The 14620-nt window shown below is 35.6% G+C and overlaps 3 protein-coding genes across 4 annotated transcripts; 1 reads left to right on the top strand and 2 right to left on the bottom strand.

The window, feature by feature from the left end:
• The first annotated feature begins 1114 nt into the window (after positions 1-1114).
• LOC149497247 (copper ion binding / methyltransferase) lies at positions 1115-4989 on the top strand. 2 transcript variants are annotated; one of them, XM_089720278.1, is made up of 12 exons: positions 1115-1364; positions 1456-1718; positions 1799-1872; positions 1951-2045; positions 2626-2723; positions 2876-2959; positions 3114-3194; positions 3318-3419; positions 3544-3639; positions 4038-4117; positions 4301-4389; positions 4535-4989. In XM_089720278.1, exons 1-12 carry the CDS (start codon positions 1232-1234, stop codon positions 4885-4887), a joined length of 1548 nt encoding a protein of 515 aa, XP_089576404.1. In that variant the 5' UTR covers positions 1115-1231; the 3' UTR covers positions 4888-4989. The 2 variants fall into 2 exon arrangements, with proteins under 2 accessions (XP_089576404.1, XP_089576405.1); XM_089720279.1 differs by having other exon boundaries at positions 3336-3419.
• A 639-nt stretch (positions 4990-5628) lies between these two features.
• Positions 5629-6659, bottom strand: LOC149497248 (uncharacterized). Its single transcript, XM_089720280.1, has 2 exons — positions 6470-6659; positions 5629-6335 (listed from the first exon to the last, which is right to left on the bottom strand). The coding sequence occupies exons 1-2, from the start codon at positions 6600-6602 to the stop codon at positions 5671-5673; spliced, it is 798 nt and encodes a 265-aa protein (XP_089576406.1). The 5' UTR covers positions 6603-6659; the 3' UTR covers positions 5629-5670.
• A 1113-nt stretch (positions 6660-7772) lies between these two features.
• LOC149497249 (Transducin/WD40 repeat-like superfamily protein) lies at positions 7773-11827 on the bottom strand. Its single transcript, XM_089720277.1, has 8 exons — positions 11473-11827; positions 9911-11136; positions 9689-9779; positions 9380-9537; positions 9237-9288; positions 8912-8991; positions 8721-8814; positions 7773-8612 (listed from the first exon to the last, which is right to left on the bottom strand). The coding sequence occupies exons 2-8, from the start codon at positions 11087-11089 to the stop codon at positions 8038-8040; spliced, it is 2229 nt and encodes a 742-aa protein (XP_089576403.1). The 5' UTR covers positions 11090-11136; positions 11473-11827; the 3' UTR covers positions 7773-8037.
• Positions 11828-14620: the final 2793 nt, after the last annotated feature.

Genomic DNA, 14620 nt, shown 5'->3' on the forward strand with positions numbered 1-14620 from the left:
GAATCGCAAGCCGGAGAAGGAGGGAGTGAGATCAAGCGTGGTCTGTGGCGAACTCGATGGCGCTGAGTTATGGCGCTGCTGTCGTGATCGAAGGAAGAGGGAGGAGGGGCTGTTGCGATCGCAGCTTCCAGCGACAGCCTTTCGCGTTAGAGTTGAACGGAGAGGCGCTGTGACAAGACCGGACTTGCAGCGGCGAGGAGACATCGGCGAGAAGCTCAGGTGGCTGGATCCGGAAGGGAAGGGGAGGAGTCGCGCGCCTGGAGAAGAAGAAGGGAAAGAAAAGAAGGAAAAAGAAAAATCTAGGACATTCCGGTTTGATTCGGATCGGTTCGGTCCGATTTAGTGATTTGGTCTCATTTGTTTGGTTTGCAGGTTTTTTTTTTATTTATTTATTTATTTTTTTTTTTCTCAAGCTGTTTGTGTGGTTTTCGAAAGGTCAATTTGGTTTTAAAGTCCAGTTCGATTTATTTTAATTATTTAGTTTGGTTCCATAATATTTTCTCCATTTACTCAATATTAATAATAAAAATATTAATAGTAACAATATTTGGTTTTAAGATAATTAATTCATACATATTCATAATAAGTTAAATTAAGGGGTTTCGTATTATTTCTCAAAAATTTTAATCATTCTCAAATCGACAATTCCGATGATGTATTTGGGCTTAGGCCCAACTCACAAACTTGGGCTCGAATTGAGATTGTTTGATATATATATAGCCCAAATAGTTGAAAGTCGATATTTTTGATTTATTAAAAATTCGAAAGTTTTCGAAAATAAAAATTCGGGGTGTTTCAACTAGATTGTAAAAATTTAGTGGAACGGGTGCCCCCTACTACCCCTATGGTGGATCTGGTGTCTGTCATTGTAGATTCACAGTTGAAAGTCATAACCTTATAATTTTGAAAGCAATTTTTTTTTTGAAAATTTGTATACTGTTGAACCAAAATTTACTTTTCTAGTAAACTTTGGAATATAATATAATATAAAATATATATTGATATAAAGTAAGGCCCGTAAGATATGTTGGGCTTAAATTTCACGAAGCCTGATACGAATTGGGCTTAAATTGCACCCAACAAGAATCCAGCACCCGACCTGCCCTAAAACCCTTACCCATCCTAAAACCCCTCAATGCACTCAAACAGTCGAACGAACAGTGGAACCGCTAGCTCCCTCGCGGTCTTGATCACATAACACCACCATCTTCCTCCTTATACTCCGCCGGAAATGGCGAGCCTAATCCCTGAAACCACCCAAAAGATCTTCACTCCAGAAACCCTTATATCCGCTGCTAAACAATCTCAGGGCTGTCTCATCGTCCCCATCAGCCTCCGCAGGGCCATCAAAAGATACATCCGAGGTAGGTTCCTCTTCTCCCTCCATCTCCAACCGTGCATCTGCCTATCCATTCTGTACGTATATATGTTTACAAATTGGGGTTCCATTTTCAGAGCAAGAGGAGCCACACATGAAGAGGAAGGTGTTGAGATTATCGGAGTCTTTCAGCGAAATCAAAGACGTGAATCTGATGCTTACAACGACAGCGTCAAAGGAACTAGTCGAGGATCCATTTAAGTCGGAGCGCTCCAAGCGCTGGAAAATCAAGAGCGCTTATGGTGATATTGGCTTCAAGTACGCAGATGATGAGACAGTTGCTTATGTCGCCTCGCGCATGCCGGCCGTTTACTCTGCTTGCTACAGAGTGCTTAGCGAAGTAAATCTAGTGCTTATATTGGATCAGTAACTGAATCCAAGTTTCCTTTTTTGAAAGACACTTTTTTTTTTTCAAATTAGGTTCGAAGAAGGTTACCGGATTTTTCTCCAGCTAAGGTATTGGATTTCGGGGCTGGTACTGGATCGGCTTTCTGGTGCGTTCCTGTTTAGTAATTTGCAACTAATGAAAGAAGCTGGTCAATTGCGATAATGTTTATTTGGAAAAATTGTAGGGCGACGAGAAAAGTGTGGCCAAAGTCAGTAGAGAAGGTAAACTTAGTGGAGCCATCCCAATCGATGCAACGGGCAGGTCGGAGTCTTATTCAAGGTAATTGCTGACTGCCTTTTTGAAAGAGTTAGTATCTATTGTGAAAGATGAAATTTTTATTTTTAGTTAGAAGTAAATCCATTAAGAGGCTGGTCATCATTGTAAAGCTTCAACCTTTTTTTTTTCATTCTTTAAAATTTTGAAAAACTTACATTTTCATGGATACTGCCAGTGTATCAATAGATTAACTGACATTACATCGTTTGCAATTCTTGTGTAGTTGTCTGCATGGTTCATATGTGAGGCTTCATGGTCTCAATCCAATTCTCACCCAATAACTAAACTTGCAAAAAATAGTTTGGTGGTAATTACATGAACTTTGTGACAGGCATTTGTTCTTTTTCAAATGTTATGTTTTGATGTTATATCTTGGCTGCCTAACCCTAACATCATTCACTCCAAGTAATCATTTTGGATATATGAATTGGTTGGCATATAAGTTGCTTGCATCATATTATGGCATTCGCATTTTCTTTGTTTTTTATCTTTTAGATTTGGATGGACTGGTTTTCTTCCCTTGCTTTATTGAGTAACATCGGGTCAAGCTAAATTCTGACTCATATGTTATAATCCCTTTTAGGTCTGAAGGATTTGCCACTTATTCATAGCTATAATAGTCTTCAATCATTAACTAAAAATATCAACAAGTCAGAGAGGGAACACGACCTTGTAATTGCTGTAAGTTGTATTCTTGCAGATTCTTTGCTTGTTGATTTTCATCACAGGCATGTATAAAGTGCTGTGTTCTGCTTCATTTTCTCTGTGCTAATGGAATCCTATTTTGACCTTTAATTTGTACTAACTGGTCTTAAATGCTCATTGCTGTGAAGTCCTATGTGCTTGGGGAGATACCATCACTCCAGGACCGGATTACTATAGTGCGCCAGCTTTGGGATCTTACACGGGATGTTTTGGTATGGTTTCTGCTTGGTAATTAGTGCTTGTCTCAATATGTATATGCATGCATGGTTGACGATTTTATATTTCTAAGGGGGGTGCAAGACAGTTCAGAATACACAATGGAATGTTGATTTCTTCAATTTTTCTGAAAACTCAAATTTGGTGCAGGTCTTAATTGAACCAGGAACACCACATGGATCTAATATCATTTCTCTGATGCGATCTCACATACTATGGATGGAGAAAAGGGTAGGTTAATTTTTTTCTTCTTAATGTTATTCTGGGAGAAATGTTGTTGCTGTGCCTATTAATATTTGTGCAAGAATAGTTTGTGTTTCTGATTTAAGATTGCATTTCTCTTGCCATTCATAGAATTATATTTATGTTCAGAAAAGTCGTAAATCTGGAGTGCAAAACAGTGAAGCTTGTAAGGATTTGGTGTCTGTCAAAAGTGGTGCATTTATAGTTGCTCCTGTGAGTATAATGTTTTCCCTGAGATTTTGTGTCTTTTTGGGTTAAATGATGAGAAAATTCTACACCATTTTTCATTTCTTTTTTCCCATGCTATAGTTTTCCCCTAACAGTATTAGTCATGCAGTGTGCTCATGATGGGAGTTGTCCTTTGGAAAAATCTGGAAAATACTGTCATTTTGTTCAGCGTATGCAGAGGACATCATCACAACGTGCTTACAAGGTTTGTCCATTTAGAATCTCCATGTTCTACCAACAAGATTCATTCTTCCAGGATGATGTATTAGATTGAAAAAGACGTTTGACTGGAAGTCCATATTTGCAATTATTTCAACCATTAAATGCTTGTACAGGGCAAGATAACCAATTCTCAATCCTTTTTTTGTGATACTGCCAGTAAATTTATTATAACATTAGGTCTCTTTTAGTTCTTTGATGCACTTGTATTTAAAGTTACTGTAGTCTTATTCATTCCCTTTAGCATCTGTGATGACATGGACCTCTTTCGGTTCTTTCTGTTGTTGGAAGAGAGATTCCCTTCTCCCTCCCCTTTATGAAGGAGCAAAGAAATTAATCATTGATACTGTCCATCTTTTTTTTTTTTTCATGACTAATTTGCAGCCTTCCAAGGGTGGGCCTTTGCGTGGCTTTGAAGATGAGAAATTTTCCTTTGTTGCTTTCAGACGTGGACAACGACCTAGGTTTGTATTCTTAAGTATTCTACTCTGTTCATATCTGTGAATTGTTGTATTTGTTCGGAGAATATCTATTTGAGCATGAAAAGTTTATGGTTCTAGTAGGAATCACACAGCATCCATTGTCTAATCTTCGATTTTGATGAGTGAATATTCTGATATGATGCATATTATGCTTTGTTTGAACAGGGAATCCTGGCCTCTTGATGGTATGCAATTTGAGACTTTAAAGGAGCAGCGTACTAAGAGAAATCCAGTAGATCTTGAAAGTGACTATGGTAAATTTCAATGCTTTCTTCTCTCCCAAAAATATGTTGAAGGACGTACTGTCTTGTTCGTTGACAATGACAATTCGTCCAGTTCGGAAGATTATAAATGACAGTTCCGTTCCGTATCCATCATTTGGTCTTTTTACTTTGACAGATGAAATAGATGAGCAAGATCAAGATAGCATTGTGCATTATAAAGGAGAGAATCCACTAAACTACGATTCTGATGCAACTGAAACCGACACCATTGACGATAATGATGAAGATGGGGAAGAAGAGCAAGAAAAAACAGCGAGAGCTGATCTTGGGGGTGGCTGGGGAAGGATAATCTTCCCACCTGTTCGGAGAGGCAGGCAAGTCACGATGGATGTGTGCCGGTCAATGAATCAAAATGGCTCAGAGGGCTCATTTGAACGTATAGTTGTCACACGGAGTAAGAATCCTGCATTACATCGTCAGGCACGCAAATCTCTCTGGGGTGACTTGTGGCCCTTCCAAAGCAATTGAAGTGTAATTTTTCATTATAATCACTCGTGTAAATTGAAACCACACTAATGTTAGTTGCCAATTGTATTTATATGTTTATACAAGCATTTACGTATTTGCCAATTTTATTGTTACTATTATTAGTTCCAATAAGGAAATAAGCCAATGAAAGAAGTCAAAGATAGCTAATTGTCAACAAACTGAACTTTATAAACTAATCCTCAAATTAATTTATTTGAATACAAAGTTACCAAATGTTTATTCACAAACAAAGGTCTAGGATAATAAAAAACCTCAATTTTTGTATAAATACCAGACCAAAAGCAACTAGAATAACCTCGTACGCAAGTTTAAAGGACAGGAACAAACACAAAAGTTAAACGTACCCTATATTTCTAAAGACACTCGAAACTCACTTTATACAAGTCAGTGTTCGATAACGTTCTGTTACTAGAAACCTAGGATATATACATAGAGAGACACATTTGTCAACAAAAACTAGCTGTGTCCAGTGTCTTAGGATGTTGAATAATTTGGTCCTCCCATCCATCTTTTTTGCAGATACAACCAAATATGTATAAGCTTTAGGTTAGATGTCATGTGCATGTCACATGTGTAAATGGGAAAAAGCATATTTTAGGATCTTTTCTTGTGATCTTATTGCTCTATCTTTTTAAAGCTACAAATGTGCCCTCCATATTCATTTCTTATAGTGTTTTCATAAACAGAAAGAGAGAAGATCTTTAAGACAAGACATTGAAGTGAAATACCAAACAAGACAAAGATTATCAATTAGTACAATAATCAAGCCAATAGAGAATCAATAAAGGAATCTAAATGGGCAATATTATCTTTCTTGAGAAGCCTCTCATATTCCTCAAAGATTCCATCAAGCATCTTATCATCATTTGTCATGGGCATGTAAGTTTGGGATGAAGAGACACAACCATAAACATAATCATCTTTGTAATAATTATTAATGCTAGGCAAAGCCTCTCCTTCAAGATCAGACCAAGACCAAGGAAGATGATTAGATGATCCACTTCCCATGTTACTATTAAAGCTCTTTGTTCTTGTAAATGAGACAGCAGAAGAAACCCTAACTGCCTTCGGAATATAAATCTTGTTCATCTTTTTATTAGTTTCTCCATTTGGAGTTGCAGGTTCTTGATAATTATTACCCTTCTTGATCTTGTTCGTTGGCTGATCACTTGATGATACTAAGCATTTGTCTTTAGTTGTTGAAGTGTGTTTAATTCTTTTACTTAGATGTGAGTTCCAATAGTTCTTGATTTCATTGTCAGTTCGGCCCGGTAGTCTTCCAGCAATGAGAGACCAGCGGTTGCCAAGAAGTGAATGAAGACGGATAATGAGGTCATCCTCATCGGAAGTTATGTTCCCTCTCTTGATGTCTGGCCGGAGATAGTTCATCCATCTTAACCGGCAACTCTTGCCGCATCTAAGTAGCCCTTTTCACGTACGTACATAGAACAAAAGAACAAGAACAAAGTTGTTTTTTCTTTTTTTTTTTTGGAAGTAACAAGAAACAAAGCAATTAATGAGAAAAGTGATTTATAGAAAGTGAAAAGTAATATTCATATACCTGCTTTCTGGGGTAGAGATCTCCAGCGGCCTTCACCATTTGATTGAATATAATTAATGAGAAGTCTGTCTTCTCTGGCAGTCCATGCACCTCTCTGCAAATCCAACTTAGAGCAACATGGAGCTCTTCCCATTTTCTTCTTCTTCTCCCTCGTAGCAGAAAAACAATGAGAAAGAAACAAAAAGCAAAAGAAATTGCGTACCCTTTATAACCCGTGGGCGAGACTCATGAATATATAGTCTAGTTTAAATTACTGTTCATTGGTGTTTTTTTTTCAAAGAAATTATAAACATTATAAGTTACATATTAATTATAATTTAACTAAATTTAGAAACAATAAACACTTGACGATATTTTCCTTAACTACTGATAAAGTGGTTTCAGTTTTCCAAATTATTTGGGGTTAAGCTATAAAGTGTAAAAGCTATTATTTTAACATTTATGTGATATTATTCTATGCAGTAACAGGGAAATCACGGTCCATCCCTTAACTCCTCCAAATGTGATTGATCATATGATCATATTCATATGTACCTTTCCAAAAATTCCAAAAATGGAGTTGTGTTGAAAATACGATATTAATGTTTTTGGCCATACTATACGATATTAATGTTTTTGGCCATATTTAATTTAATTAGCATTCTAACCCAACAGACTTATTTAATCGCAGCATCTATTATCTTTAAAGTAGTTTTTATGTCATGGCCATGGGCAGTTACTATTATTAATAGTTGTTGGAAAATATTTTTTGTGCATTGATATGATATGACATAGTTGTTGGAAAATACGATGTTAATCTTGGAAAATATTTTTTGTGCATAGATATGATATGACATAGTTGTTGAAATTAAATAATGTTACAACGTTGTTTATTTGTTTTCAAATAAGTTGTGAGTTTTCCTGACAGTTGTTTAACTAAAGTAATTATCCGTGCATACACAGTTGTGCGCCTTAATTTGCAACTGTAATACCCTTTATATCAATAGAACGAGGGGGAGAGAGCATACACAAAAAGTTATTAAGACCAAGCCTTAAATCGCAATGTAATACCCTTTATATGTCAATAGAACGAGAGAGAGAGAGAGAGATATTTAGTATTAGAGAATGATGAGTTGACAAGTTAATGACCTAGAGCCACAAGAAAATAGAAACCTCCCATTTTCTCTGTGGCTATATATATTCTCTCTCCTTCTCCACTATCTACAATACAGACACAAAAAACCTACTTAGAAAAAAAGGAGAAATTAGTGGTTGAACATGCAGGAACAGTCTCTTTCACCATTCCACTTTCCTCTCGCAGCAATAAAACAAATCAAAGAATCATTGTATATGATTAACATTTGTATTAGAATCCAATAAAAATGTAAACCCCAGTCACTTGTGACACTGGAGTTATTGATATGCTGTAATATGACCTAGCTTGACTAGAGTACAGTAAGTAAAATTGAAGGTACATAATGTGTAATAGGCCCTTTTCTCAACTGTTACATATACATAAATATATATACCGCCCTGAACTACTTGAGGCATGTGCTGTGTATTTGATCGTTCTGTCAAACCTGGAGATTTCAAAGGCGAAGAGGTAGCCCATAATTGAGGTATGTTCTAATTCGCCCGTCCCAGCCAGCAGTCACAATCACAAGACCCCACAGGTGAGGAGAGCTGAAAATATTATTGTAGGCACTCCTCAAAAACTTGTACTCAGTTTTGAACTTCTTAGATGAACGAGCAACCGGGCTTGAATCATTAAGCATCTCTTCAGGCCAAGTTGCAGATCCCCTAGTCAAAGAGTCTAACAAAAACCCTCGGGTAAGAGAAAAACAATCAGGTGAAGACTCAAGCATTTGGTGTTCCAAATCCCCAAAAATTTTCTGAGGGCTAGGTCCATTTTTGCCACTATTTCCACATGTCGGAGGTACAATAGTTCCAGGCTCATTTTCAATGCCACACCATGGTATAGCAATCGATACATTTTGAGACATGAAACTCTCACAAGACTGAATATTTTTTTCTCGAGGACTCTTTTCTTGGCTATTGTAGTTCCAAATGTAGATATTAGAATCCTCGCTTGTTGATATTACATGTTTCCCATCTGTGGTAAAAGATGCAAACGTTTGATTTGCTGCAACACCAATGCTAGATACTGAAGAAAACACAAGAACATAATCTTGAACAGTCCCATTAATGGTCACAAATAGTATCAAATAAACAAGCAGAAAACCAGAAGAATCAAGTGAGCATTGATGCCAACCTTTAAATTTGCATATGATATCCATGCCACAGAGTACTCTAACTACTGAATCAGCAGAAGTAACAATAACTTTGGTCGGGTCACTTGGGGAGAACTGAATAATAAAATCACAAAAAGTTAAGTCCTTAACCCGTAAAATCAATAGCAATGAACATAAATCTTTAACAAGAAAGAGGACAAAGAGTTATCACCTCAAAGCCAGTTATCCTCCTGCTTGTTAACTTCTTTTTGCTCTGTAACGATATTTGACCATTAAGTTGCAAGTGATTATCTGAACCATAAAACACATGATCATGGGATTAGTCAGCCAGGAACCTTTTACGTACACATCTTCGAGATAAATTTGCAAAAACTATAGAAAAAAAAAAAAACAACTCTTGCGTGTTCAGAAATATCTCATTACAAACAAAGAATCTGAATGATCAGATTCGCTCCAAGGTTTTATCCTTCAGTTGCTTTATTTCCATTAGCGTTCCTATAGCTAATAAAATTGTGATTCATATATGTAATAAGTACCTATGATATCATAAAAAAGGCAGTTTCCAGTCATTGTGCCCACTATTCCTCCCTGGCAGATCCAAGCAATAAATTAAATTTATCAGAATCTTTGACAGAGAACATTTTTTATTCCTGGAAGCTAAAAAGAAGGACTTTTTTACCTTTCCACCAGGATGATAACACACAGCAGTAACTATTTCCCTTATGATAGTATAATCGACAACCTGGAGGCCAGGCACTTCCCAGATACGAACTTTTCCATCTATTGAACCACTGATGAAATAATTATCATCAACAGGATTGAAATCAACACAAGTTACTGCAAGATAATGACAAAATATTCAATCACCAGTTAAAGCAGCCAAAAACAAAATGGAAGGAAAAGCTGAAATCAGACAGAAGTAGATCAACCAATAAATCATTTAAAATAAACACGTTAAAATGAAATTCACACACAGCAAGAGGCACACCATAATTATTATGAGAGAAAACTTTCAGGCATCTGTTACATCCCACTTGCCAGAGACGAACAGTCTTGTCAATAGAGGATGATAGCAGAAACTGCAGCAATTAAAGATGAAACCAATTAGACTTTACTCAGTCCTTCCAGAAGATAAGAAATCAAAATTTTCAAATTCCAAAAATTAATTGCAGCTTTTATCCAGGAAAGGTATGATTCCAGATATACTGACCCTTTTCTTAGACCACGAGAGATCCAACACCTCACCGCTATGTCCCTGAAACTCATGCAGAGGCTTTTCCAATACTCGGAACACCTTCGGTGGAAAAATAACACAAGTCGAATCTGATGAAATGTGCTTTTTTTTATCAGTTTTCACTTTATCTACATCAAGAGAAGCTATTTTGGAAAGATGATTCATTCTGAAATATAGACATGAAGAATCATTAGCTGGAATGTGAAATTGGTCCAATCTATCATCTTCAATAACCTTCCACACTCGAACAACACCATCTTCACCGCCACTTGCCAAGTATTGCCCATCCAGACTGAATTTCATTGTTAAAATTGATCCATTATGCGCTAGAAATTCCTGTCCAGCATAGAGGGAAGACATTTCCTTGGACCGCTTTTTAGATGGATAAACTTTGACTCTTTGCATTTTGGACCCTGGAGTTGATTCATGATCATTAGGCTTCAAAGCTGCTGTCCCATTTTTATCAACAATTTCGGACCCACGATTTGATCTTCCTAATCTTCTTAGCCAACCCTTCTTTGCTTTCTTTCTGGCTTCCATCATTTCCTTTGCCTCACTAACATATTTATTCAAAAGTCGCTGAATCAAAGGAGATGCCCCAGTACCTCTTTGAAATTCTTCAAAACTAAGAGATCGATTTGAACCCACTTCTAGCAGCCCACTACGAGTCCCCTCTTCACCAACTTCTGTTCTATCATCCAAATCTCTAATTTTGCACACAAGATTATCCTCCACTCTGCCTTCAACTGATTCCCGAGTTTCAATAGAGCGAGAAGACACCTGAGACTGAGTCCGCGAAAGGCCATCTTCAAAACCTGATGTCCTCAGAACTGCCCCACCAGTATCAATCATTCTATCAACACCAAGTTCGGTCTCGGTCAAGAATTTATCACAAGACTCCTCCTTGTCAATTGTATTTTGATCCAAACTTAAACCCATCCACTTTAAGAACCTACTACGGCGATCATGAACACTTTCTGGTGTATTAATCCATACGTTGTACTGAGAGTATCTTAAAAAACTGTCATCAAAATCAACACTAGAACTGCAATCCTCATTACAATTTGACCCCAAATCAGAAACAGATGATATTTCCTCGCGGCTTTCAAAAAATCGTTCCTCTTCTCCCTCTTTCTCTTCACCGTAACTCCCCATTATCTTAACTATGAATATGTTGCAATGGACCCATCAAATCCTGATTCCTGAATCATTTAACAAATATATATATATATATATATATATATAGCATCAAACCCCTTTTTGTTGAAAACTCTCAATTAAACAGTACGGATTTCAATTGCAAGGGAAAAAATACATAATCAAATAATCATTAAAAATTCAGAAAAACCAGATCTAATAATGAAAAATTTTGAATCTTTTAAGCTCTGAAAAGGGGGTTTTTATTATTTTTATTGTTCTTGATCAATATCCAAACGGATAGGCATTGAAGGACATTCACGACAAAAACAGATTGCTTGGAAGTGAAAAAAACAAACATAAATAATTAGAAGAAAAAGAAAAGGAAGAGATTTGCACACCTGGGTCGCCGTGAAATTTCGGTCAAAACCCAGAAATTAACGCGCGCACTTCGCTCACATAAGAGAAGTTTCCACTGGAGGAGGCAAGGAATATATGGTACGAACGAAAAAGAATCCAAAAGAAACAACAACAACAATAATAATAATAATAAAATGAAACGAGAATGTTAAATTAAGAACAGAGGAAAAGGGCAAAAGGCCTCGGTATCAGTGTCGGTATAAAGAGGGAAAGGACAGAGAACGGAAAAATGGAGATCCAATTTCAAAAGGTAACAACTTTGTTATTCTTTCTCTCTCGCTATCTGTGAGTTTGTATGTTTTATTACAGTTTCCTTTGTTTGTTGTTCCATCAATTTCAACGCTGTACCGTTTCGGGTTCGGGTATTATGTTTTTCGCGACTTTTCGCTTCTCAGGTTTTATTTTAATTCTAGATTTTACATTTTTTGACTTTTACAAGGATTTACTTTTTGTAATTTCAAAAAAAAAAAAAAAAAAGATTGTTACCTTTTTTTAATCTATTTTTATTTAAAACTAGAGTTTTTTTTTTTAATTTAAAGATATATATTGCACTCTTCTTCGTCTAATTAAATGGTTCAACTAAGAAACAAAACAAACTACTATTTTTCTTTTTAAATTTTATCTTTTTAAACTTGTAATTAGAAAACATTTAATATTAATTAATTAATAAATCCGAAATTCCAACCATACTACAGAACTTTGAATTGGCAGAGGATTGAGGATCCACTATACCTGACCGAGCTCAGGGAGAGAACTAGGTGAATCTTCAGAAAATATGAGCCAATGGCTTAATGCCACGTCATGAAACGATCTAAGCTTCTGTCTGTTTTTGGAGTTGACTGGCAAATGACTTGTCAGTAAACTTAATAAATAGGAAACCGTATCAACTTCTGCATTTGAACGTTTGACTTTGGATTTATAGAATTTTGAATTTTCTCCCTCTTGTTTTGATTAAAGATGGTTATTATTACTAGTTTGATTAAAATGATTAGTTTTGTTTAATAAACCACATTCTAATGATTTAATAATGTATATAAAAACAAACACATGATACCTACGAATGGAAGCGGTTCAGATATTTTAGAGTACTTACCCCTCTCTGATTCATTTAAATAAAATATGAATAGTTATAAATGGATTTAGGACGAGTGCGAACCATGAAATACTACACGTGAGGGTATTCTATTCACTATTATTAAAAATTATATATTAAATAAGTTCATATTTGGATAGTTAAAATCTGCGGATATCTTATCCGTATAAGTGTATTTTAAATGGATTTTGAATGAATACGGAGAGTAAAAATTTAAACGAATTTAGATAAAAGTACTTAAATGAATATTTAAACGGACACAGACAGTAAACTTTTAAAAAGATATGTATATAAGTAGTTTAAATTTCATAGGACCTGTCCTACTTCCAACCTTAATATATTTAAAAAATAACCGTAACGTAGTGGAGTTCATTATTCACGAAGGAGATCGTATTTAAAATAATCACTAAATCAATTTCTCTCAAACCCCCCCCCCCCCCCCCTTACACATATTTATTTATATATTAATTTCTATACCAAACACAGGATCCATAGGTTATTAGTCAAAACTAAAATGGCAAGCAACTAGAAATGAATAATAAATTAATTTAATTTTCTTGCCACTATTGGTAGTAAGGTCACCAACCACGCTTCAATATTTATTTGGTCCGTCAAATGACTCAAACATCTATCCCGGAATAATATTAATTAGATCAAAATACGTAGAGATGGAGCCCATATATATATAAATTAATTAATTATTCTCTACTTCATATTTATCTTATCCATCTTTGCCTTCAATTGGATCATCTACACTCATCTTGCTATTTTAATTTTTAAGAGATAAATAACTCATAACAGTTGCAAGTGTAACCAACCACCTACCAAACAAGAACTATACTGAACAAATTAAATTTTCCTGTAAGAATTTATGTATGTATTGCCGATCAAATATACGTACATCTCCCATGCTTACTATATCATTATACGTATAGTGCGAGTGGCTACAAGGAGAAGATTGCTGATTTGAGGGGGAGGATATTGATCAAAGTTGACTGTTGACCGTTGAACATGAATTTGAATGTCCAAAAACAGTATTTCTTCCTTTTAATTATGTTTTGTGGAATTAGGGTTATTTAGCCATTGGACTGTTGATTACATTTGGCTGGTTCCTTTTGAATTGTCTTTTCTCGTTGGTCGATGGTCTGTGCCACGCGTTGACCTTTTCCAAAATATAATTTTTTTTTTTTGGTTTTTATATTTAATGAATTACCAATATGGGCCTATACTGAGGCCGATGAAAGATTTTACTTATGGGCTATTATTCATTTGAGTCTTGAGTGTTTACGCATATCAGGATCCGTTTGGTTTTAGACTTAGTTGGGTCTAGTTTGAGCCCAATAGAAAGAGGTCAGGTTAATACCTCGGCTTGGACTGCTTGGTGGACGCCGCAATTTTATGAAGGCGCGTTTGGCCCATTGTTTATGCTCAAACCAAGCCAATGCTTAACATGTGCACTCGTACCAGGAGTATCATTATCTATACCATAAGATAATTAAACAGCTAGTGTCTTTTTTGGTAATCACATTTATTGTTTTTCTCTTACAAATCCTTATAATTAAACAGCTAATATCATTTTTTATTATTTTAAAATAAAAAATTATTTAATTTAAATTCAGATAAATAGTTATTAGTTAAAAGCTACTAGTTAACTGCTACTATAGAAATTAACCGCTGTTATCTGATAACAATTATTAAAACAGTTCAAAAACTCTCACAAACAGACACTATTATATAAAATTAAAAATCACATGTCGCAATTTTTGAACTCAGACAAACTAATTAATATTACTAAGTACAAATTACAGGAATAATTAATAATAAATACTGATATAATACACAGACCTTTTAACAATGGACAAGTGATCAGAGATTTGGTAGGCCCCATTTAAAAATCCCCCGTAACCGCAGTAACAATTGGATGAATCTACTTTGACCATTTTAGCATTTAGCAATTAGCTCATAATAATGTCTTTTAGTGCTGACGTGGAATGCACTAGGCACATGCGGTCCACGTCAATAGGGGAAGGGAAGCC

Source organism: Jatropha curcas, chromosome 4 (assembly GCF_041381405.1).
Source record: "Jatropha curcas cultivar XTBG-Jc1 chromosome 4, XTBG_Jcur_1.0, whole genome shotgun sequence".
In the NCBI taxonomy this organism is placed as follows: Eukaryota; Viridiplantae; Streptophyta; class Magnoliopsida; order Malpighiales; family Euphorbiaceae; genus Jatropha; species Jatropha curcas.